Source organism: Conger conger, chromosome 4, assembly GCF_963514075.1.
Source record: "Conger conger chromosome 4, fConCon1.1, whole genome shotgun sequence".
Classification (NCBI taxonomy): domain Eukaryota; kingdom Metazoa; phylum Chordata; class Actinopteri; order Anguilliformes; family Congridae; genus Conger; species Conger conger.
In genome coordinates, this window is record NC_083763.1 from 21620120 (window position 1) to 21647379 (window position 27260).

Genomic DNA, 27260 nt, shown 5'->3' on the forward strand with positions numbered 1-27260 from the left:
TCCCATACAAATTTTCACATTAATAATTGTGCTTGGTACAAAATATGTAGTTTACAACGTAATTTTTTATCTTTATATCAATTACATGGGGTTGGGATTATTTACAAAGAGCGCGAGTTTGTGTCATGTGATCTGGTGCGGAGCCTCAAGCATTTCCATCAGGAAGGTATCGATGGGAGTGTCTCCAATCAGCTTGAAGAAGAAGAGGTGTTCCAGACACTTCAACCCGATGGAGCGGAGGGCCGGCAGGCGGAGCAAGAGTTTGGCAAATCTGAGGAAAAAGGAAGAAACCACCAATGTCACCAATTAATACTGTACTCAGAGCAGTCATGGAATTACCTGTATGAAGGGTGAAAACAGCAAGTGGTTTAAAAGATCGGGGAATGTGAGTATACAACACCCACCTGCCTGGTTGATCAGGATATTTCTGCTTCGTGTAAGACTCTAAGGATGCATAAACCTTTTCCCTCAAGCCCTCCACCTCAGGTGGGTTCGATAGACCCTTTGCATCTGCAAAGAACATAGATTTACACCATTAAGATACAGTTAAGGGTAGTCATTATGAAGCAACAGCGAGAGAGATCATACAGTAGCATATTCATCCAACAGGAGTGTGAGCACACTGAACACTGGGAATGGGAAGGCCTCTACAAGCTGACCTGGGTTGAAGAGGACGATCGCCCGGAGACAGCCCAGTTCCGTCTTATCCATCTGCATGTCTTTCATCTTGGACACCAGCTCTGTGAGGACTCTGCCAAGGAACCAATGGGAAAATATTCTTTTTAACATAGGCACTACAATCTGCATGCATTTTATCAATCTTTTATATCCTTTAAAAAATATTATCCATAAATAGAATCCAGACCATGCCAGTTGGTAATTCCAAGTGAACTCAACACACTTTTGTCACAGATTACAATTAAATTTAGCAAACTGATCTGGCCTAATAAGAAGCCCCTGGAATTATGCTCGTCTCAGATTGTTAATCTGGGAGATATTGGCTAGCAAAGTTCACTAATTCCTGTGACTCCATAATTTTTTTCTCCATTACTCTAGGTAATAGAGAAATTGTTCTTACAGTATATCTGTGTACAGGCCTTCACCATCTCCATCTCTGCCACAGATTCACTTTGTTTGCCCATTTTCCCATGATTTTTATTATTATTTGATTTAGTAGATAAAAATAGTCTATATCTATCCTGTGGCTGCTGTTCACAACAACTGTAATATTCCTATCACTAAAGTTATCCTGACCCTATTGTAGTTTTGTAAAGCCTGGACTTTCACTGTGTCACTGAAAAGCAGCCTGAGGGTATCACTTTGCAAAACAGCTAAAAGGTTTACTGACAGGGGTAGACAGGAGTGTATATAAAGGAGAAGTATAGCTCCTCTATGTGGACAAATTTCACTATTTTAAAATTCACACATGGTCTGGTTAAATGTTTAAAATGAGTTTAAGATCATACTGTCTTGATTGTCTAAATCCAAAATATGAGGGCCCTGACAATCCCTTGTATGTTAGCCCTGTGCCAAATCATCACGTGTGTGTGTTTAGTCATGTGTGCTCGTCTGGTTGTATGTGGTTTTCTGGTTGGGAGGAAAGGGAACAATAGACCTTTATGTAAAAAAAAGAGAAGAGTCACATGACCCAGGGAACTGGCAGAGGGGAGGGGCCAGGCTGACCTGTCGAAGATGGAGCCCACCCCTGCGCTGTGGGCGCTGCTTCGATGGACGTGCAGGCCGGTGGCCAGGAGGATCCCATCTTTCACCGTGACCGAGCGGTGCGAGAACGAGGCTATGAGCAGCTCGTTCCAGCCTGAAAAGCACACACACACACACACACACACATACACACACGCACACACACATGCACACACACACACACACACACGCGCGCCCTGCGGTCAGACCCGGTCCCTTACGGTTATGCACAACGGAGACCAAAACCATTCCCGTAACACCTTTTCTGCAGCATAGGAGCCTTTAACATGAAGAGATCACTGGAACAAGTTTTTTACTTGCTCATTTAGAATCCACTGTGAACATTTCATAGCACAAAACATAATCCTGTCCACTTCTGGAGCCCACTATTTCACTATTGGAAAATGAAGATAGCAGTGGGATAAAGGTGGTCGTATTTACTTCATGCAGCTTTTTTGATCACCCACTGAGTGCGTGGTTTAGCGTACCTGCCCGTAGGAGAATGACCTGATCATCCAGTGGGAGTTCAGAGAAATGTGGGATCCTCTTTGCCCATTCCACCAAGGTGAAAAGCTGCTTGTCTGCTGCTTGGCAAATATTAGTGACGGGGTCATTAGTCTGCCAGAGAGAGTGAGAGAGAGAGAGAGAGAGAGAGAGAGAGAGAGAGAGAGAGAGAGAGAGAGAGAGAGAGAGAGAGAGAGAGAGAGAGAGAGAGAGAGAGAGAGAGAGAGAGAGAGAGAGAGAGAGAGAGAGAGAGAGAGAGAGAGAGAGAGAGAGAGAGAGAGAGAGAGAGAGAGAGAGAGCATAAGGCTTAAACATACTGTGAGAGATGTGTCTTACTGATTGTGACTTCAATTGGTACTTCGAATATAACAGATAACAGTAATAATGTAAAATGTGATGGTACACTAACATAGTTAACTCATTTGTTTCAGTGGTAAATATTTCTAGACTGGTGCTTGACTAATTTAATTTATTATATGTTGAGTTGAGGTATTGATTTTGTCAGATCTTTAAAGTGTCAAGGATATTGACGATACATAGTATGCCGCGTTGTGTCAGTGTAGATTCAGTACTCAGGGGTTCGGTAATGTTGATAATATATAGCTGGCACTGTACCGTTGCCAGCTATATATTCTGACCACGCCAGTGTTCAGTAGGATCAATAATACAGCTCATAGTGTGCTGTGTCTCATCTTTCGACACACACCCAATTGCAGCTCTAGCACCGCATACAGGGGCTCAGTAAAGTGGCCAGTTTGTTGTGTCTGTTTCACAGCTCACATGCCCAGGTGTAGTGCTAGCCATCATAACATTCAGAGAGAGCTGTAATGCGCAAGACGCTCACACCGAGTTGCTGGGTGCCTGCCGTCGACATAGGTCTCAGTCTTTGGCTCCACGGCCAGCTCAGCGTCCCAGGATCTTATCCACCGGCATTTCCTCATTGAAGCTGCTGGTGGACTCCACCTCGTTCTCACCCCTCTCCTTCCCTCTCTGCCTCTCCTCCTGCACAGCTGAAGACACACACCATGTCAACATGTCGCTTCAAAACACAGGGCCCACAGGTCACTGCCCTCACTGTGAACTCAGCAGCGTTGATAAAAACAACCACCGTGAATTACATTCACAAAAGGCCTAAATAATAATAATCATATGTATGTAATAACTACCTTGGTGTGACCTGTCTCATAGCACTCATTTAATAAACAACCTTGGTGTGACCTGTCTCATAACGCTACTTTTAATAAATAACCTTTGTATGACCTGTCTCATAGCGTTACTTTTAATAAATAACCTTTGTGTGACCTAGCATTAATTGTAATGGGTTTGGCAGCCGTGTGTGTCAAAGTCGAAGAACTGGCTTTTAAAGCCTAGCCCTATCTGACAATGGAAAGGCAAATTACTGAACCGGTTCTTGAGTATCAGACACAGAGACAGCACATTTCCACTCATGCCAATGCTGAGGCTTTAAATCAATCAAGACTTATATGGACTGCATACTTTGAAACACATTTGTGCAGCAGGGTTTCAGAACATAGTGTTAAATGTAGGATACTAAGCCCTAAAGGCTCAGAGTTCAGCTTCGTTGGAACCAAGAGGCAGCATAAAGTTGTAAACAGGAGTATTTCTGTCTATGGCAGAGTATCGCAGGGAAAGTGACTGGGCTGTCCTTATTGTAGTGGGGAGCTCATTCCACCACTGGGGGGCAGTGTAGAGCAGAGACATCACAGAGGAGGGATCTTTAATAAAAGGATCAGCAAAGCAATCATAGGATGTTAAGTGAAAGGAGCTTTATGAACACAAGCTTGTACCCGTGGTGGTTGTTAATAGAAATTAACAAAAATTTGCACATTCTGCAGAAGCGTGGCTGCTCTTTTCAATGTTTACAGTGGTTCTGTTGCTATTAGCTGAGGCATCGAGCCTGGCATTGATCAGCTCCCTCAAACTCTCAACAGCTCACCTTCTCTCTTCATGCCCATGGCCAGACACTTCTGGTAGCGGCAGTACTGGCAGCGGTTGCGTTGCCGTTTGTCGATCAGGCACTCCTTGCTGTCCCTACACGTGTAGGTGAGGTCTTTCCTGATGGTCCGCTTGAAGAACCCCTTACAGCCCTCACAGCTGTACACGCCATAGTGCTTCCCTGCCACAGAAAGACAACAGCACTTTCTTTCACTACCCTACCACTTACCCACAGGCTAGTGATACTAAAGTAACACAACTGTAATGAATACACTGACTAGCTTACCTTACAATACATGTATTACAATTTAATTAATCTAGGCCTACCAAAATAAACAAACAGCGGCCTGGCAGTTTTTTTTCTTCTTATCTCTCAGCCTCATAATGGCTTCCTTGGCTTTCATAGGCACAACTCCAGTCCTTGTATTGACAAAGACCAGTAGCAGACTAGTAAAAGCCTAGAATCAAGACTGAAAGTAACTTCACCAATGAAGCAAGCCTGACTAATCAGACAGAAACAGTGAAGCCATTTGTCTCAAATGTTATGGCGCCCTGAAATGGGGGCATATGGGGGACTACGCATTCAAACATTACTTTACAAAAACATACTAAACATTTTTTTTTTTTAAATAAAAAAAAGACCTATCCTACACGGATCACCTGATATGGCTGTAAATATCCTCAAATTAGAAGATATCAGTCTGCACTTTAACCTCTTATTCATTGTTTCATGTCACATCCAATGTGCTGGAATACAGAACCAAAACAACAAAAACTGTACCACTGTCCAAATACTTAAGGACTGCACTGTAGTATAATACACTCACTGAGCACTTTATTAGATAAACCTGTAAACAAGCTCGTTTATGCAAATATTTAATCAGAAAATCATGTGACAGCAACTAAATGCATAAACACAAAGTCATGGTCAGGACGTTCAGCTGTTTTTCAGACAAAATTTCAGAATGTGGAAGAAATGTGACTTTGACCATGGAATTATTGTTGGTTCCAGACAGGGTGGTTTGAGTATATCAGAAACTGCAGTTCTGCAGGCAAAAATGCCTTGTTAATGAGAGAGGTCAGAGCAGAATGGCCAGACTGGTCAAAAATGATAGGAAGATGACAGTAATGCAAATAACCACACATTACAACAGTGGTATGCAGAAGAGCATCTCTGAACACACAACACATCAAACTTAAGTGGATAGGCTACAGCAGCAGAAGACCAAGTCTAATAAAGACCCAATAACGTGCTCACTGAGTGCATAGGTCTAGACTGCACAAATATAATGCATTAAACGTACAGGAAATTCTATGAGTGTTTTCACTTTTAGAAGGCAGTGGAGTCGCTGAGGAAAGAAGTCCCGTTACCTGAGGAACGGTCCCCACAGATAGCGCAGAGGTGTTTGGACATGGACCCAGGGCTGGTGCACTGGTAGTTGCTCATGTTGCAGAGGCCCGTGAGCCCAGGGGGAGGCTTGATGTCCTCTGTGCTGCTCACATTGTTCATGGAATTCATCTGGTGGACAGGAGAGCAGAGCACTGAAAGACCTCCACTTTTCCACCTTACCTCCTGCCGATTCAGAAGTTAGACAAGCTGACAAGCCATGGTCGTTCCCTCATTTGGTGGATTCACAAGTGACTGTGGCATTGATCATTTACTCTCTGTGTGACGGTCTCTGCTATGCTTGAATGTTTGCAGAAATTAGTGTGTTAAGTAGGTTCACCCTCAAACAGGTTGTACTGCTGCTCAGGGCCAGTAGATGGCATCAGCTTCATTATGGAGAAAGCAGCTTCCAGCCTAATTTCCCACTGAACTGGTGGAAACACTTTGCTTGTTTAAACTCTTTTTGAACATAAAAGCAGTTATCCACGATTCATACTGTTTATAAGACACTCCAGGTTTATTATACAATTTAAACTGCCCAGGTTACACCTACTTTATAAAAATGTTGAGGTTAAGTCCACATTATAAGCATATGCAGGTTAAATCCACATAAAATGTATGGCTTAAATCTACATTGAAAATATTTCCAGGTTAAATCTACATTCTAAAAAGCCTTGGTCATATTTAAATGAGGAAAATGCTCAGGTTAAATCCATCTCAACAAGTCTGTGTTTAGTTTAAATTGACAATATAGATATGCTGATGTTAAATCTACATTACAAACAACCACAGGTTAAATTAAACCACAGGTTATGTGGAACTTGCAATATCTCCCCAAGCTTTGGTCTTCCCTGGCCTTGACATTCCACGGCTTTCCCCCATTTTACTCTGCATGCAGGCTCCCGTGTGTTCACAGCACGTAGGAGCAGGACAACACACCACATTTTACACCGGTCATTTGCATAGCCTATATACACTCAGTGAGCACTTTATTAGGTATTTACTAGACTTCTTTTTTAGACTTATTGGTATTCTGCTGCTGTAGAAGGTTTGAGGTGTTCTGTGTTCAGAGATGCTCTTCAGCATACCACTGTCGTAATGTGTGGTTATTTGTATTACTGTCACCTTCCTGTCAGCTTTGGCCCTTCTCTACTGACCTCTCTCATTAACAAGGCATTTTTGCCTGCAGAACTGCTGCTCACTGGATGTTTTTTGTTTTTCGCACCATTCTCTGCAAACTCTAGAGACACCAACTATCATTCAACAGTCAAAGTCACTTAGATCACGTTTCTTCCCCATTCTGACATATGGTCTGAAAAACAGCTGAACCTCTTGACCATATCTGCATGCTTTAATGCGTTTAGTTCATGCCACATGATTGACTGATTAAATATTTGCATTAACAAGCTGCTGTACAGGTCTACCTGATAAAGTGCTCAGTGAGTGTAAACACTAGTAGGCTAATTAGGGTCAAACCACGTTTAGATGTTGTGATGGTGACGGCACTCCAAATAGAATATATATTTTTCGATGTTGTCTTTGTACAGCCGGTTCTGTGGGTTATGTGTGCCCGTTGTGTGGGTCACAGCTCTTTATGTCCCTCCAACAGGACAATCAGTTTTTTCTCGTCCAACACAATAAACAACAAACAATAAGGGCGAACCACACAAATCCGAAATAGGTTTTAATATACATTTTAATGTTCGCAAAGACAAGAGGCTACGAAGTCACTGTAGGACATAGTCATGTGTATCATGTGTAAATCATGTGTAGGCCACACAGAATTTCAGAAAGTTCAGAAGTTCTTTCATCTTTTCTCGGCCATCTCTGTAAATTGCCTGAAATTTAATTTCCATGATCCATATAAGGTATTTTAGGGCATACGTTTTTGCTAATCATAAGTTCTATGCATGCGCTTTTTGTTAACGATTGATTCGTATTTATCAACATAGACATGTGGATACGAAAAAAAGCTGTGTTTACGTGCGTTTGATAAATCAGGCGGAAATTTGTTTGTTTCCGATCACACGTACATTCACACACAGCTAAATATCAACATTTTTTTATCACAGCAGGAAAACACCAGCATCCTGTTAAAGTGGAAAATGAGCAGCTGAATGCAAGCAGCACCGTGCCAAAAACAATGTCCGTGCGTTTGTGTTCCCATATTTCTATCTCAAGGTTGGCAGACGGATTCTTTGGGTCTTTTTCCAGCTCTGCTTGGAAAAGGTGAGTGTTGCAGTACATGGAACAGCAGCGAAAAAGGGGGAGGCAGTGGCCTTGAACACCAGTGACCTACATATTGCCACTCTCCGGGCCACGTGTTTCATACCAAGCACATCAGCGGTACGTTGTGGATGCTCTGCTGAATACTTCATATAGTTCATTTACATTCCTGTGGACTGAATTCCCCATGGTATGTTAGGTTAAAATCCCACGACGGCAAAGATATCATATGAGATAGCTGCAGCTGCAAATGCTATGGCAAAGACACCACACGGAAAAGCTGTAGCTGAGAACTATAGAGCATAGATACTATATGAGATAGCCATAGTGTCACAGCTAAGACACCGCATGAGATAGCTGTAGCTGAAAGCTCAGTGAAGTCTCTCTCCATTCTTAAGATTGAATTGAAGGAACTACAACCCTCTGGGCAAAGGCTAGGGGGTGGGTCGCCGTCACCATTAAATGAGCATCCCATTTCCCTGGTGTGGCTCCAGTGAGGCAATGTTGCGTATGTGAGTGACCCACCCATGGACAAAAAAACACAGCCCATTTTATTATTTACCATGGCAGACAAGTAGAAAGCAGAGATCTACAAAAGGGGCCAGAAATACCAAAGATTCAGTGTTTATACTGCTTGGGGCAGTTCACGAATCTGGCAGTCTGTGAAGCCCAGTATAGAAAGAGATAATTCATGGAACAAGCAGCACAGCAAGGTATTGAAGAGCTGAATCAGGACACAGGTCCATTAGTTGGGGGGGGCATTGTCCCATTGGTGCTCCCTGCCACTGCTCATTGCTGGGGATTCTCAGACCCGCCTCTCTTCCTTGTTCAGGGGGTGTAGGGTGAGTCCACGTAACCTGGGTTTTAACACCACGTTAATGGCGGCTTCTGATATCAATTAAAGGCTTAAGTCTGGCCTGAGGCGGACCGCGCTCCGGCGGGAGCCAATCAGATCCTCGGCACGGAGTTCACAGAGGGGTAGAAGCTTGTTTTCAGAGCAGTGGTACACAGACAAACTGGTGGAATTCCAAACACTTGGAAAGCTGCATATATGTAAACAAGCCTGCTCATTCCACATCTGCAGCTCATTTCCTCATTATACTTAGCTGAGGGGAAAAAAACGTTGTTCCTTAGCATAGCCGCGCTTGATATTGCGCACTGACTCAAGGGGAGAGAGAGGGCGGAAAATCCACAGCGTGCAAATCCGCAACTGCAAAACCTATAGGGACGAATGGAAAATACGCACCGACACCGTTAGCAGCCTGAAGGACGAACGCCTACCTGCGGACTGTTGAGCGCTCCAAAGTTGATTCCTGGCGTGGAGGACATGGAGATGGGGGGGGACCCCAGAGAGGAGGAGATGACGGAGTAGGGAGAGGACAGGCCGTTCATGGGGGAGCCCATTGTGCTCATTGGGGAGTGGAGGGGTCGGGAGGGGTTGATTGAAGTGCTGATGACGGAGGGGTGTCGCGCTATGGAGTTCATCTGAGGCTGAGGCAAATTCATGGAACCCGAGGAATCTGCGAAGGCAAGGCAGCACAGCAGGTTAGGATAGACAGCAGCGACAGCCCTTTCAACACCACGGGGTTCAAATAAAACAGTTGCATTCCGTTATGGCCGAGGGTGTTTTCCAGCCCATCTCCCACTATCACCTTCTCCCCGCTGCGTGACTGGGCCCAGGCTTGCCTGGTTTCTGCCATGCTGCACAGGGGATCCTACTATCCCACCAGGGGAGAAATTAATTCTGTGATCATGGTCCAACAAGTAGAGCTGGCCTAGGGTGATAGAGCTGTGCGAATCTCATGTCAACACATAGCAACTTGTAACACAGTCCTGACGCTTAATTAATCAGCCATGACAAAGCCTTTTTTACTCAAAGTAGCAGCTAAAGTAAAAGCTGTATGCCCAATCAGAGCAATCAAAAGAAAATACATCCAGTGAGCAGCAGTTCTGTGGGAAAAATGCCAGAGGTCAGAGGAGAAAGGCCTGGACTGGTTCAGGCTGACAGGAAGGGGACAATGACTCAAATAACCACGTTACAAAAGTGGTATGTTGAAGAGCATCTCTGAACACACAACACTTCGAACCTTGAAATTGATGGGAGCAGCAAAAGTGAGGAAAAAAATAGGTCTAATAAATAGCTAATAAAGCAGTCACTGAGTGTATATTCTACAAGATAAAAAACTGTTAAAATATGAAGTGAATAAGGAAGTCAAAAAATGTTTTCCTGTGGTCACATTTCAAAGCTTTTTTTTTTTTTTTGCACATTTTCAATGTTTGCCAAGAACCTAATCCTGTTGGGCTTGAGCTGATAGCAAGGCTACTACACGGCTTGTCACTCACAGACACAGTGAGATGTTTATACCTTACATGATTTCATTGTCCCATTGTCCCGCATTTCACTTTACTTTCGGAAATCTGCTCTGTGTCATATGATAAATTTTCTCTTACATTCATTGCAAAGCATTTCAAGGAATGCCAGTTTGATTTTTTTGCCACGCACACAAGTTGACATGTTATCACTTGAGAGCTGATCAAGGAACATTTGTCCTTTTTTTGTGCAGGAACATCTGTATGTGATCGAAAGCAAACATGAACTCTAAACATGAGACCTTTCTGCAAATTTTAAAGCAAGACGGCTTTTTATTTACATTATTTACTGTTTATAAATTATTTAAAAAAAGGAAAAGGGCCCTGTGCAAAAGTTTGGGAATGCTTTAGGATTATTCTTTTTTTTATTTAAAAAATGTATTACTAAGGCCCAGACCCAGGTAATTTACTCGTTACGGCTAAGAAGAACCCACAAATCCCTGCAAAAGAGCTGCAAAAAAGAGTAGCAAACACAGGTCTAACAGTTCACAGGACAACAATATAATGTACTTTCAACAACAAAGACCTACATGGCAGAGATGCAAGAAAGAACAAAATTAAGTGTCTGAAGTATGCAAAAGAAAATATTGAGAAGCCTGAAGCCTTTTGGAACAATGTGCTTTGGACTGATGAAACCAAAATTTAACATTTTGGCCACCACCAAAGAAGGTATGTTTGGGAAAAAAAAGGGTGAAGCCTTTGTAAATAAGAACTGCTGAAGGAATGGCCACCACAGTCCCCAGACTTGAACATTATTGAAAATCTGTGGAGAGATCTCAAACATGCAAGGAGACCAAAGAATATTTCTGAGCTAGAGGTGTTCTGCCAGAAGAATGGGGAAAAACTCCAAAAGCAAGAATTGAAAGACTCTTAGCTGGTTACAAGCTGTTATAGTTGCCCGAGGAGGAGTTACAAAGTACTAACAGCCCCCATTTTTGCACACTACTGTAATGCTGAATGTTGTGTCTTTGGAATGCAGAACATTACAAAATCAGTGTTTTACACTAACTTACTTGCATTCTGATAAAAAATAACTGCTTGCCACAAATATGCCAACTGACAATAACACAATACATTTATGTTGCACATAATTTTATTATGAAACTTGTCAAAACAGACACCAGATCAGCACTAATACTTTTAAACACAAACCTATGAAAATTACAGTGAAAACATGACACTGTAAAATGATGTGGTTATAAATTATTTTAATTACGTTGGTGCTTAAAAAATGTGCTTAACTGTGTGGAGATTTTCCTAAAGGTTTTTAATTTTTCAAAACATTTAGCGAAGTAACCTTTAGAAGTCACACCCCTACTTTAAACTCGATCAGAGTATCAGCCAGGCCATAACAAAGCCTTTATACTAATAGAGGTTCATCTATAACATACACTCACCGAGCACTTTATTAGGAACATTTTTTTTACACACCTACTTATTCATGCAATTATGGCAGCAGTGCAATGCATACAATCATGTAGATACAGGACAGGAGCTTCAGTTAATGTTCACGTCAACCATCAGAATGAAGAAAAAACGTGATCTAAGTGACTTTGACTGTGGAATGATTATTGGTGGCAGTTGGTGGTTTGAGTATCACAGAATCTGCTGACCTCCTTGGATTTTCATGCACATTAGTCTCTAGAGTTTGCAAAAAATGGTGCAAAAAAACTAACAAAAAAATCCACTGAGCAGCAGTTCAGCAGACAGAAACAGCTTGTTAATGAGACGCCAGACTGATCAAAACTGATAGGAAGGTGACAGTAACGCAAATAACCACACATTGCAACAGTGAGATGGATCTCTGAACACAGAACGCATCATAACTCTAAGTGGATAAGCTACAGCAGTAGAAGTCTAAAAATAAGTCTAATAAAGTGCTCGGACAGTGTATACTTGATAGCAGAATATTATGAATAAATTATTGCCGATGATACACAATGCAATCAGAGCAGTGGTGAAATATTTTGCATGATTATTTAAGTACTATTTTATTTATTTATTTATTTTATTTTATCCACATAGGTCATATGGTCATTGGTCAAGTAAAAGGCAAGTACTTGTTCAGGCTATCCCTGACGTAAGTTACTGGTGCTGAATGAAAAATTGTTTGCTAATTCTCAAGTGTTACACGCGTGCATGCATGCACGCATGCACACGCCCCCTTCAAATGTAAAATGTCAGTCTGGCATTTATATGGAAAAACACATTTAGGTGATCTGTCCATCAGAGAGGTAATGGAATGTGGCGTTTACACAAAGCAGAGTGAACTCATCCTAATGGCTTGCAGCCACCCAGAGCTTTCTCACATTACACAGCATGTTCCTCAGTGCGCTGGCCTGGATGATGGCACCCTAAGTGACCAGTGACATCAGGGGACGCCAAGTTTTGTAGTCGCTTGGGATAAAAGCGTCACCAAGTAAATGTGATGTAGTGTAATGTAATGCTGAATGCTAGAACCAGTTATTGAGTGTAAGGGGGCAATTACTTCTTCAAATGGGTGGGTGTTTGATAACATTTTTCATTAAATAAATGAAATAATAATAGTAAAAAATGCTTAGTGTTTACTCAGGTTCCCTTTTGTCAAAACATCTGAAACCATTCAGTGTGACTAATATGCAATAATAGAAGACATCAGGAAGGGGCACATACTTTTTCACAGCACTGGATGATTCATGGCATTTTAGATAAACAGGAAATATGTGCTCTGTACTCCCTATCCAGGCCAATTGCACTAATTGTGGTGGCTAGCATACATGTTACTTCTGCACATGTTGGATTCACACACAGCTCACCCTTGCATTCTTTTCATTCTGGGTCCAGAGCTCAAGTTACTACACCCATGGCCCCCTTCGGTGAGGGTACAGGCACTAGTTAAATGGGGAAACACAAGCAGCTAGTGATTATGAGTGAATGTGTGCCTATGGTGTACGCGTGTGCGTGCGCGCATGCATGCACAGTGGAGCAGCCCTACACAGTAGTAAGGGAACCTGAAAGCACAGACACACGCACATATACATTACACACACACACTCACTCACTAGACATACAGCCATAACCTGCCACTGCTCCCCACTAAATGTCACATTCCGACATTCCAGCGAGGAGAAACACCTGCGCCTCAAACAGCAGCACATAAAATGGTGGGAGAGAGAGAACAGCAGGGGCCAGGCAGCAGCTTAACCCTCTGTGTTCAGTCTGCTCTTTAACCAAACAGCCCAGTCACCCTCCCAGCACAAAACACACTGTGCCAACTGCCAACCGCAGCTCCCCTGACATCCGCAGGCCTGCCATGTGACTCCTCACTTCCTCAGCCATTGCAGCGGTCAGAGGGCCCCGCACATAATGTGCTTAATCTGCAGCATGCACAGCAGCATAGAAACCAAGCTCGCTGTGCAGCTTTCCTTCTGAAGGTCACATTTCCCCTTTGGGTTGACCTTTGCCAGGTCAGAGCTCAAAGGTGGATTTTGATATTTAAAATAGCGCTTGTTTAAGCAAGTTTTTAAATAAATTTTAAACATGCAATTCTAGAAAATTCTGAAATGAATGAGCTACAAGTATTGTGATCACTGCATGGAAAGACCCCGATACATTTCAGCACTCCACAGCTACAGCACTCATAATGAAATATTGATGACAACATTGTATTTGGCCAGGGGAATAACAATTACTCTTGTAGATGTTCCTGTCAGGGTTATTTGGCCTGATAGTCCACATGCTATATTAGCTGCATTCGACACAATTTTATTTACACCACAGATTGAGGCCATTTACTCCTTTATAATAACATATTTTGATGCCATTATTAATACTTGCGATGAGAATGGTCTTCCCTGACTGTCATTGCCATTAAAGTATCTATTGCATTTGGCAGAAAAGTACAACCTGGTTTTTCAGCACTTAGTCACTTGATTTTCTTTAAGCAATGTCCTACTGCGTGCACATGCATGGCCCAAAAACACAGCTGAAAGTTGGTGAACAGTCCTCCCAGTGAGCAGACAACAAGCTCTAAACTTCCCAGCCAGGCCTTGGTGAGAGCTACGCCAAAAAAAAGAGAGTGTCTGGCCTGGCTTTCACGGTCGCTGCGTGGACAGAGCAGGAAACAGGACCCTCCGCTGAACAGGCCATGGCGACGGACAGCTCTCTGCTCGGGCGTCAGGCCAGCTCAGAGGCGAAAGCTGCTGACCGTCAGCCCAGAGAAACACAAACGTGTGGGCTGAAATTCTGCGGGCTAAATTCTTGTGGTGGTAGCCGAGGTCACAGGATAGAGGGTGCGTGGCCTAGATGGAGAGAGAATTTCCACGGTAACAGTCCAAGACTGTCACAAGCGAATGTGAAGGGCTAACAATAGCACGGGCGATACAAACATGATCATTAATACTACGGTTTAAGAAGTCCTTCTTTTCACTGATACCCTCATCAAACAATTATTTCAGCTGTCTTAGGGAATAGAGTCAGGAAGCTCTTGTTTCATCAGCTGGTGTGGTGGTTAAGAGACTCAAGTTATTATTAACTTAATGGCAAGGATACAGGCTCATGTTTGAAGTAACGATCTGTATCCAACTTTCTGTTCCGTATGACCATGATTTCCTAACACTGGAACCACACTGGGGTCCTTTGACCAACAGGTCCTACCTGAAGAGTCAGTTATGCCACGTACCTCAAAGAAAGCCATATCAGCATTCAAGGGGAAGCTTCTCCCATCAATATTTTCCCTTATCACTAAAAATAAATATTGACATGGAGCTTCAAATTAATTAGAACAATTCCAGAAAAACAGGACCCCCCCCCCCCCCCCCAAAAAAAATTATCCAGTCAACGCATAGCTGGTGGTGCCAAAAACAATAAATGAACGCCGTCATAAGCCACTATAGCACTGAGTAGACCTATCTTCACATTTCTTATGTTGCACACATTAAATATGGAAAAATTGCCCTTGAATGACATTAAATAATAACTAATAGACCACTGGTATTCTTGTTGGCACATTGGAGGTTCCTGAGCATCACATGAGCAAAAACAATGGCGCTTCTGTGAGAGGACAGAAACTGCCAAGCAAGGCAACACTCACAGAGGAGTCAGCCTGGTTCTAAGATAGCCCTCTCGAGCGTTCACATGGAACACCACCCCCTCAATGGTAATGGCACAATAAATGCAAAGACAACTAAATTATTTAAATAGGTTAAAAAAGATGAATGAGAAAAACACCCTTTCTTTATTTGTTGATCACTGAATATAAGGAGCTCACCAGCGTGCTGTAATACAATAAGCCTGTGCCCCAGAAACTAATAATATCCAGTGACTGTAGCCTAGCAGGGAAAAAGAGCAGCAGCAGCAGGCAGCACAGCCTTGTGGGAAATGTACCCAGCTTCCTCAGCCAGGGAGGTGCGAATCCTAAGAAATGCCCACATTCACCATAAAAGCCTGGACGCTGCCGACAGTAAAAAAAAAAAAATAAATAATAATAATATTTTTTTTACGTATATTTTAAAGCAATTAAGAAACCATAGACAGAAGTACTTAGATACTTAGAACTGTGATTATCATAGACAACATCACTCGTGCTATGGGGCAGGTCTGGCCCACCGTTCCCCTCCCCCCATACACACCCCCCCCCCCCCCCCACCAAGCCCCTCCTACCCCACACCCACAAAATGTGCATTAATTTCTTCCCCAAATGAGGTTGATGTCTGATCAATCGTGGCAGTAAATCTTCTTATCCCTGGTAAGTATCGCCAACGAGTTTATCTGCCGGCAGGCCAGCTGTCTCACGCTGGGGGGAAGCCATTGTCCCAGTCAGATACTGCCTCCTCCCTAAGTCCCGGGAATGAAGACATTAAACCAGACCTGATTACACATGTGCCTCTAATCCCCCCGACAAGCCGGTAACATTATATCATAAAACACGACTGCAGCTTGTGTTCTCTCACACTGCTCCTCTCCAGCAAAAAGGCTGAGCGTGGTACTTCTATTGTGCACGCATGTGAAATGCACACTGCAGACGTACAGAAACGCTCGGTTTTATACTTGAAGCAACTCAATATGCAAGGTTCAGAGCTGAACGACTGTCCCCATTGTTTGTCTTACCAGATGCTATATAAGGTCACGGCCAGTCTGGCTGGCTGTGCCAAAGGTCTTCGGGACAAAACAAAGCATTATAGTGAAGGAAATGACTTTGAACCAGGAGGTTAGGGATTCAAATCCAATGTGGGATGCCACACTGTAATAACCTAAAGCAAAGTAATTTCTAAATTGCTTAAGTAAAAGCCTAGCCTAAATAATTAAATGCAAATGTAGGACATGTATGTTGTTGGGGAAGGGGCATCTGCTTGACAATTAAATAATTAAAGTTTCAAACACTGTTGTATGGCTAGTAGGGAAATTAATTATATTATATATATATATTAGCTATGACTTCTGTTATGTAATGGACATTGTTCATGTTTGGTTATCATAGCTTTCATAGCATCATAGCATGGAAAAATCTAATCAGGGCGTCTATTCTAAAAAGGATTACTATTATTATCACCGGTCTTCAAAGCAAATTAGTCTTGATAACTGTGCCTGCCAATAAAAATTATCTATCGACTACACTGCATTGTTATTTTAGTGCATGTGTGATTGTACGCAACAATTTTTAGTACTGAATTTGACTGGTATATAATGAAAACACAATGTGTAATTTGTCTGTGTTCTCTTGGCAGTGGTCACATGGTTTCCCCTGGCCCAGTAGACTGCCGTGTCCTTAATGCACCTTTGTAACAGCTGTATATCAGTTAAGAAGACTTGGAATTAACTTGTCTGGAATATAGCCAAGCAGTCACATGCTAGCGTGACAAATCAGATAATGTGATTAAAACTCAGAATAACAACAGTATAAGGCTTAATTCTTCCAATTTACTAGATATTATTTTAATAGTCTCCATGGAAACCAAGGATACAGAAAATTTTAATTTTCCTAGAGTCAAACGAAATTAATTCCAGCTTTACAGTTAATTCTCTGTTGTAAGTGGGACCACAGGCGGGTTGCCATTACCCTTCCACAAAAGCCTTCTGGTTGAGAAAACATTTTTAAAAAGAAATCAAGGGCTGCTGGGTGGCTCATTCGGTTAAGGCACTGTTCCAGTGTATAGATGAGCCCTGGTCTGGTATCCAATCTGTGGCTTGGATTAGCATTGAGAGGGAGGGTTCAGCCGGCTGTGATAACAATTTCTTATCGTCCACCAGCGACCCCTGTTGGTCAATAAGGTGGTCATATTTCAGTGGTTGAGCTGCACATGAAGGGTCTTTTTCCATCTCATATCTGTGAGCCCATTCCAATTGCTTATTTTATCCTTCCTTGTCTCCTTGTTCCTTGCCTAACTCAGAAATCAACCAAGGACCACCACCTTTAAGGACATTCCAATCCATGAAATGTTCCTTCGAGGAGCTAGGGACCAGGAGCCAGAAGGTTCCAGAAGATTTGTTGAGCAAGGAAGCATGAGTATTTTTTCAGAATGTGCAACGTATAAACAATCGACCTGTGGATCCACCTCTCATCTTTCTTCATTTCCATGCCTCCCCTGATGGGACAGAGCTAGGAGCAAGGAAAGGACACAAAAAGGAAGAAGGAGACAAAACATAAGTGATTGGAATGAGCCCTGTGTGAGCCCCACTTGTCGACCACAGTGTACAAAGAAGCAGCGGGGGGACATCATGCTATTTACAGAAGAGCACACGGTTCAGCCCTCCCAAATGGGAAAGAGTGCTGCAGAGCGACTGGCCACTCCAAATAGCCAAAAGGCTTCTTTTTTTAATCTAATGATTGCTTCAACAGCAGACAAGATGCACTCCAGCTTGTGGTGATCATCCATCCGTTTCTGAAAAGACTGGGCTGTGGGCTGTTCCCAACATGTCAGAGAGGCACAAACATTTCAGCCCAAAGATAAGGCTCACCACAAATAATGGCGAAAACAAACGCTGCAATCCAAACGGTCTGTACCAGCAGCTGTGGAAGCCTCTTGTTGCAGTTCTCAGAAAGGCTGAAGGTTGATGTTTACCAGGGGGCTGGGGGAAGAGAGACGATCGATTGGCAGGTAAAACAGCATGAGCCACGGCTGGAAGAACACAGGAGACAAACCAGCCCTGCTGTCGCCCTCCCCCCACCCCTGTACGCACACAGAGGGCCGCCCTGCTCCACTGCCCATCAGTGACCTGGCCTTGTGGTGCATCCGCAGCACTGTACAAGGTTACTAAAATGAGAGGACATGCGCGAGTATGTTGCGGTGTGTTTCAGCTACGGAACATGCTGGCGCTAATTGGCAACGAAACCAAGAATCCTGCTTAGCTGTTAAGGAAGTCACAGAAATTCTCACAGGTCTTTTCACAAAAAGCTGCATTACTCCCATAATTAAAAATTCTCAAGGCAATGTACTATAAACCTGATGCTCCTGGCTTTAAGGGATTACCACACTAAGTAAAAGTACTGAGAGCTGAAATAATGCAATAAGGCAAGCAGTGTAATTGGATTCATAGGCTTTCTGAATTCAGATATAAAAGCCTGAGCAAATGCCATTAACTTCAAAAGCGAGGAGGATTCCGACTCCTCATACTCAGTTAGTTAGTATGAGCCACCTGAGTGCACACTGCAGTATTTCTAAAATGAAGGCATTTTTAGAAACGGCAGTCAGACATCTAAACCGAAAAACTGCCCTCATTATCACCAAGCTTGTTTGCAGAACTCTGAGCCAAATCAATTTCAACTCTGTCCACAAATAGCAAATCCACTGCACTGTTTCGCAGAATTGTATATGTCATCAGTGAACAACATTGACTTCATTGTGCTTGGTTCAAAAATTATGTATGATTGCAAAATCCTAAATTGACCAGTCAGTCCTAAATCACACATAAAGGTGGCATACATTCTTCATCAGGCAATGACAGTGGAACCAAATGAAGAGGCTGCACTTGAGACAAAGAGTGGGACTAGTGGGAGAGTTGCCATTTGATTTGTGAAAAACCGGGACATTTGACGTGCGACGCGGGGCATTAAACTATATTTGCAAATATACTATGTTAACAGTTTGTCCTGACGTAGATGCACTCTGTGGCAACCAGTTTTAAGCAATCAAGGGTGCGTTTATTCATAAAAAGGAGGCTCAAACTAAAATAAAAAAACATAGGTTCTTCCCCTCTTCTGAGGGTATTACCGCACCTATGCATTTTATAAAACCGACAAAATGAAAAAAATAAAATAATCAGAAGTATTAGGCGATTACCTCTAGGCTAGTAGCTACCTGAACTTTCCCACGGTGGGGTCGTTGAAGTGAATGCAGCCAGACTGACAGCCCGTGCAGCATTTGCTAGGTGATAAGGTAAACTTTCGTATTTCTGCTACCAATTAAAAAGAAGTGTAGGCATATAGCCAATCATCTGTGTTTTACTCATTTTTACCTGTTTACAGACACGGGATTGGATGTCTAAACGTAAAGAGGAAAAAACAGAATAGCAGTAGAAGAATCCGGTTTTATTTGGAACTCTGACATTTAGTAGTACAAAAAATACGAATCGTTCCAGGAAAGAATAGTCATTTTCTGGGGCAGTCGCTCAAAAAAAAGAGAACAATCCTGGGAAAACCAGAATGTGTGGCAACCCGAAGTGGGACAGGCACTTCAGCAGGGATGCAAGCGTACCAGTCATACCAAATGATATCAGAGCCATTATTATGGATCCGGTTATAGCCCATGGAATACCCATGGCTGAAGCTGGAAGACAGGTTCGGACTAATCTTTCCATACCAACACCATTCTCCACAATGCAAAAGGGTAAGTCAGCTCACACAATACAGAAATACTGTCTAATGCGCATTACCCCACTGGCATGCTCATGTACAGTATTTAGCAAAGCCATGGGCATTGTTATTTACAGAAAATCCATTATGCATTCCCGAGACCACTTAAGTCCCTGGACAACCTGGTGAACTGGAGACATCACCAAGTGTGCCTCCAAGGGTCAAACCTGTGCCTTGTAGAGGTCCATCCAGCAACCATAACATTACGTGCCCTGCCCCTGCCACATGGCTGAAGTTAAAAGGGTGTGGGCTTGGTTAGTACTTGGATGGGAGACCTGGGAAAACTAAGTTGCTGTTTGAAGTTCTGTTGGTGGGCCAGTAGGGAGCGAGCTTCCCTCGGATTGAAATGCCCCCAATGCACCAGCACAGTGAAGGGGATACTGTGCTATAGGAGATGCCTTGCAGATGAGACAAGGTCCTGATGGACTGTACTATTAAAGATCCCATGACACTCTCTGCAAAGAGTGTAGTGTAGTGGTGAAGGTACATGACTGGGACCCACAAGGCACAGCCGTTGGGTCCTTGAGCAAGGCCTTTGACCCTGCATTGCTCCAGGGAAGGATTGTTTCCTGCTTAGTCTAATCAACTGTAAGTCGCTCTGGATAAAAGCATCAGCCAAATTAGATGCAATGTAATGTACAGTAATGTAATGAGTAGGGGATTCCCCAGGGCCTAGGTAAAATTCAAACCTGGCTCTTTCAACCTGCCACTTAATCATCCCACGATTGAATTGGCAAAAACATTGTTCTCTCTCTCTCCACCTCAGCTAGGGTGTGGTGAGTGTTCGGTCGCAAAATGGCAGCCGTGCATCACCCAGGTGGGCGCTACACATTGGTGGTGGGTAAGGCAGGTTTTGTCCTCATCTCGGTCAAGCACTTTGGATGTCCAGAAAAGTGCTATGTAAATGCAATGATCTTTCGATCTACAATTCAAAACATCTTCTGAATTCCCTTAGTCGTATTTTCCAGAAGCTCACGGAAACAGAAGCAGCAGTGGAGGGATCAGGCACAGGACCATCCATGGATCAAGCCTGTGAAGACATCCATTCGGAGTCCTGCCAGTGAAGGTCAGGTTTTTCCATGCTCTCTGGTCAATTTTTTTAGTGTGGACAGAAATCTGCAGCTAGATATGAAATACACGCTCAGAAAAAAAAAGGTTCTTTAGCTCATCTCCATTGAGGAACCCTTTTCAGTTCTTTATGGAACCCTCTGTCGTAGGTGTGAAGTGTGAAAGCTCTCAAAGAACCATTGTCCCTGTCAAACTATCTAGTTCAAGGGTTCTTTGGAACCATTTTCAAAAAATACACAAACATATAGGCCCAACAGGCATTATTGTCTTGATTCGTACAACAGGGTAAGACCACTTGTAAATTTGGTTCCTACCTAAGAAAGTATGAGAAAATTGGTGAATCACTTAAATAAAAGCGATTTAAGAACAAATCTGTTCATACGAGTGGTTCTTGCATGAGCCCCAATGCTTCCAAAAATGATTTCAAGGGAGTGAGAAGTACTGTGAAGACAGGGGGAATGCAGAGCCCTCTAATTGGGCCCACAGATTAAATAGGTCAGATGTTGGGAGCGCCGCAAAGCCGGCAGTAGGGTTTCACACCACAACTGGCAGGGGGGAGGGGCGGTAAACATGAGGAACACGAGATGGAGCTGACAGCATTCATCAGCACCCGATGAAACGGAGGGAAAGGCTCCATGTCACCCATATTAAGCTGAGTGATGATATGCACTGTTGGCCTTCACCTGCTGCCCCTTCCTTCAGATACCTCTGACGGCGACATCGGGCACAGGGCCTCCGGTCACTTCCTGTCTGCGCACGCCAGCCTCTACGCCCCCCTCTCTCGATGAGGTCACGTGACCACACATGCGTAAGGAGAGAGAAACAGAGTATTGAAGGGTGCTAGTGAAATGCCTCCAGTGAAGTATGGGCAAATCCATCAAAAGGTGGACATGTACCAAAAAAACAAACATTTATTGGAGAAAATATTTAACTGGTGCACTAAGACCTAAAAGTTACTGGAAATGATAGATTTGATCCAACATGCTTTGATAGATTTTTGTGGCTCCTACAAATAAGTGCCACTTAAATGTCATCACAAAGAATGGAATTGTCCATATATTTGAACGGTCCTTAGAAACACACAAACACACTGGCCTTTAGTATGAAATTTTTCCTAAAGATCACAGTAAATTGATTATTTTACGACAATTACATCTGTCAAGATAAAGTTTGAATTAAATTTTGCAGTACATGGCCCCAAAGATTGGTCTAGTCCACATGTAACATCAGTCACAAAAAACATCAATTTATTTTATTGCATAGCCTTGCATCAAGATTTTTTTGTGCCTTTCATAATTCTCTTACTAGAGGTTATAAGGAACTTATCCATAGCAAACAAAAGTCCAGGTCAACTATTTGTGCTGACAGGGACGGAGCTGAAATATGTAATGTCAGTCACGCAATTTATTTGAAGTTATTAAAAAGAATCACAATTTAATTAAAGCTCTATATACAAAGACAAACGTTAAATCAGTAGATACAACCTCATCTGGATGTTGGAAATTGTATTCCAATAGTGACATGCCAAAATTTTCTGTTATGTTCATATTGCTTGTTGCCTGCTATTCATAATTATTATGTGTTCTATTCCAACATACATGTGCTGAAATTTTTAGTTCTAAGTACTTCGTCATTAACAGCACGGCTCCACCATCCCATCGCCATCAGCCATAATTTTGATATTCTACCGGCTCCACTGTAGCCATCGAACTTCAGCTAATTTGTCAATGTACAGACAATCGGCCAGGTTGTACAGAAGATTTTAATTTTTCTACCTCAATAAGAAGGTGCTCGTCATCCATTTGTGCTTTTGGCAGGGAGCAAATATGTTAAAGGTACCTGTGCACATTCACGACACATGTAATATGTGCAAGATCACATAGCCGATGTGAATAGCCACTCACTGAATCTGTATGGAGTTAAATAAGAAAAAACAACAGAACAACTACATGTCTCATTGAAATCAATTCCCTATATGGAATGAACGCAGGCGTCAACCATCGAGAAATTAACTTTGGCGATTATCTAACTTTGACGCAGCCATTGAACGTGACGGGATGGCTACAGTGGATCTTCTGTCATTAATTGCAATGGATTCGTTCCCTCAGCGATGTCTGATGGCAATCACTGAAGTTGATGCCTGCAGTGGAGCTGTGCCATACAGTGAAATTAGTGTTTGGAATAATATAATTGTTTACAATTTACAGTAAATCCTCAAATTGTGTCCGGGATTCTATTTGAAGCCGGGCCTCGGATAATAGCCGGGGGCGTGGGCGATTCGAAGAAATAAAGGCCGGCCCCCAAATACAAGCCGGGGTAATATTCCCTACAAGTAGGGCTATCAGTCCATGAGCACTAGAAGACATTGTTGTTTCAATTTAACTCAATTAAATAAAAGAGCTCTTCTTAATATTTTATATTGTTGGTTGGTTTAATACTGTTGCCAATGAAAAGTCATTGTCCTACACCATGGGTCTCCAACACGTTGCTCTCAAGCTACCAGTCGCTTGCCGCCCGCTTCTAAGTAGCTTGCCAAAGGCTGAAGCAGTATACATTTAAACACAATTGTTGCCGCAAGGCATTCCAGCCTACGAATTTAATAAAAAGTAAATCAGGCAAAATAAAAAATTAACTCAATTTAGGCTACTTGGCTACGCAATAAGGTTTCCATGTAGTGTTAGCTTCCTTGGCTCACAATAAACAGACGGGTGGAAATCCTGACACTCTTTCAACTACATAAAACTTAACAGTGAACCATCAAATACCCCCCAGATTTCAGTGCCCATCAGTCCCAACATTTAGCAATAGTACCAAACAGTCCAAAAGTAAAATGAATCCCAAACCAAAGCGAAAATCTTTTGATAGCCTACCGGTATACTGCTCCAAACGAAACGCATGCCTCACAATAAAACGCACTTTAGGAAAAAAAGATCCTTAACGTGCTGTTATCTATGCTAATTTGTTATTGTTCATGAAGGCGTGTCTGGCAAGTTGTTATTTTATGGATTCTGGACTTCTATGTGATCTATTGTGTTTGAGAATATTTGCAATAAACTAAGTCTGTTAAGACTGACACTATGACTTACCAAACGGTGTTTCCCGATTAGCCTACACTAATTGATTTCTGAACGGTTACAGGAAGTGTGGAACAGTGTTGGCCCACTTTAAGTGTAGCCTTTTACTTTATTTCTAAGAATAAAATTCTACAACAGAAGCCTAATAAGAAAGGCCTGCCTCAAATACAAGCCTGCCCCAAATAAAGGCCTGTGCTTTGTGCAGCCTAAGTAAATAAAAGACCCCGGACACAATTTGAGGATTTACGGTAAGCAACATTAGTCATTCCATGCCATTTAGAACTCTTATACTTAACTCTGCCAACCCAAGCTGCAAACAGAGATATGCAAAGTGTCGGCTTGTGGACAGCTTATTGTAAGTGGACAAGTTGCAACTTCAGTCACAGTAACGTCAGTCATGCTAAATTCATGTAATTACCAGATTATTATTTATTATTATTATGTGTTTATTACTGAGATATAGTCTTTACATTGTGTTAGATGCAATTTTCTACTTCCAGTAGAGAAGACAATATTGAATCAAAGCCGACTAGATTTTAGCATGTCCATTTTTTTGTAATGGCAGTCACACGACAGCACAAAGAAGCACATAGCTAAAGATGAATTGACAATATATCCATGTCAAACAAGGGCCTAGTATAGTTAGCCAAAAACCTTGAAACATAATAATAAATACAATATAACCCTAATCCTAACTTGTCACAAAACTCTCCAATTTGTAATTTCAGTCACGACGGATTCGCCCATATTCATATACAACAGGGTTGGAACAGAAGGGACAGGTCCAGACATCCACTTCCTGCTTCAAAGAAAACATCACATAGGCCCCTATTTTCATTACTGGCAAGGACACGCATTCAGATTGCTAAAACACAAGCACATCCTTCAACAGCTGTATTGTGCTTGCGGCAGATGAACTCGTGCTGTGGGGTGGACATGGCGAGGACATCATTATTAATGAGAAAAGGCCTTTCAAAGCAGACACAGCACCTGCACAGTGTAAATGTGGGACAGCGGACTACGGTTTCCTGGTTCAATGGTCCCCCATTTAATGTAAAACCAAGAGGGGCACAGAAAGGAAGACTGTCCCAAAGATTAGCCTTCACCTGGGCGCCTCTGTCATTTGTATCCCTGATTACAATCAGAGCTGGAGACCATACCATTCACTAGAACCTATTCCAGGCAGGGCACTGGGTACACAGCCAGGGACATGGCCACTATCCCTGTAAACACCACAGTTCTGGGAAATTATAAGCTTTTCGCGTATTAATTATCAGCAGGGGGGAATATGGCGAATTAAGTGCGCATCAGAGGCAGAGAGAGAATAAAGGGTAAAATGGCTTTCTAGAGAGAGCTGCATTTGCAAAATGGCACAAGGACCATGAGTAGGACACGGACATGACAAATCGCAAACTGGTAAACTTGCTTTTCCACATGCTATGATGAAAGTGGCCCATTTGCTTTCAGAAAACCAGCACAACACACCACTTCAACCGCCCCTCAGTTCCACTCATAAATACCAGTATTGTCATATATTTGTTAAAATACAAAACAGAAAGGAAAAAGCACACTAAAGTAAATAGGAACAGAAAGACAAACTAGAGTGGCGGGACAGCAATGCAATACTATTAGGAAAATGAAAAAACTAAGCATAGATTTGACAACCCAACAATTTTCTGCCTTATTTTCAAGGTAGAGAAAAGCCTCCAGTCTGGCATGAGTATGCTACTCACAGTGCCTGTAGCTGGCATCTTCGGGGGCACTATTACCGGTTGGGGGCTCGCCTGGGTGCCACATAACCCCTCAAAGCCCGACAGCTCCAGCAGACAGACTCTGCGACACCCGTCGATGGACACACATGAGGGAGGAGGCAGGAGGTGGGTGGAGAACGCCGCCCGTTGCTGGATTAGGGAGATTATCTTCAGATCAGTCCTGGAGGAACTGTGCATTGCCCTGGATCAGCTTATTTTTCAGCAGGCTAAGGGTGTCAGTAAAACTATCTGCTGAGGAACACCTGTTGTGGCAGGGGCATGAGTCTGTAAGAGGCTAAAGGAGTCTGCTGTGTACCGCGCATATGATTAAAAGCTCCAAATGGACAGATTGCCAAATATACCAACAATCACAGACTTCATGGATTTTGTCTCTCTGGGACATGGGCGCTGAAGTGTAAATAGTGTTATTTGGAGAATGGATTAGATGAGCTATAACTGAATCTAGACCCTCTGTTGTAGACATGAGGGGGTCCTGTTTGTTTCGGATATCCCCAAGCTGGCCGGCTTTAATTGGAGCAGACAAATCGGCTGTTAAAAGAACCGAATCAAAGTGCGTTCTTTGTCTAGTGCAGTAGTTCTGAACCTCAGTGCGTATTGTGTGCATGTTACCTAATGGGGCACAGATTGCAAGGCCTGTCTATTTTGGTCACTTAGACAGACACAAAGTAATAATGCTCCCACCCTCAAAAAAGAAACCACAAGTATGAGCCTTCATAAGCTTAGAGCATGCTGTAAGTTTACAAATGAGTAAGATATAAACAGGACAAAGCTATTGTCTTATTCCAAATTAAAAAAGGGATGAAGGACATTGCAAGGGCTAGAGGCTGTTTGCAATGTTTACGTCACAAAGATGAATAACAAGATACATCCTAGTATTTCAAAGCTTCAAATCAATCCATGTGATATTATAAAAACATTTTTTACACATGTACACAAGGTGCCTGCACATTCATTGACAGCAAGCAAGGTGTCATGTGGACGCTAGCCAGGAACAAACAAATGCGCTGAGGCTGTTTCAAGGTGCAACACAATCTCCCTGCTGAATCCCTTTATTAACCGCACGCAGAAAGGAGCTTTCAATGCCAGGAAGACAACACAGGCTTTGTGGGTCCTGTTAAAGGACATCATTAAACAACTGTTAATGAAACATGAGATACTGTTTCAAAGACAGTAGTATTACCTGAGCACTTTGTGATTAGGCCTCTGGAGAGCACGGCAAAAGCAGGGGGCCTCACACAGGCTCAATTCAGGCTTAGCCTACATCTGTCCCTAACTCCCACTGTTAAAACATCATTGAGAGTATTTTAAAACCACAGTATCACTTGCTTATCAGTACAATAACACAGGGCCACATAAAAGGGCATTAGCGCTAA

General features: G+C 42.7%; 1 protein-coding gene across 1 annotated transcript; it reads right to left on the bottom strand.

The window, feature by feature from the left end:
- On the bottom strand, positions 1-26005 carry rxrgb (retinoid X receptor, gamma b). Its single transcript, XM_061238609.1, is given in 12 exon segments — positions 1-271; positions 405-510; positions 660-751; positions 1684-1816; positions 2190-2319; positions 3052-3068; positions 3071-3116; positions 3118-3215; positions 4163-4342; positions 5533-5680; positions 9056-9294; positions 25849-26005. Coding segments are annotated over 12 exon segments (1401 nt in total). The 5' UTR covers positions 25913-26005; the 3' UTR covers positions 1-123.
- Positions 26006-27260: the final 1255 nt, after the last annotated feature.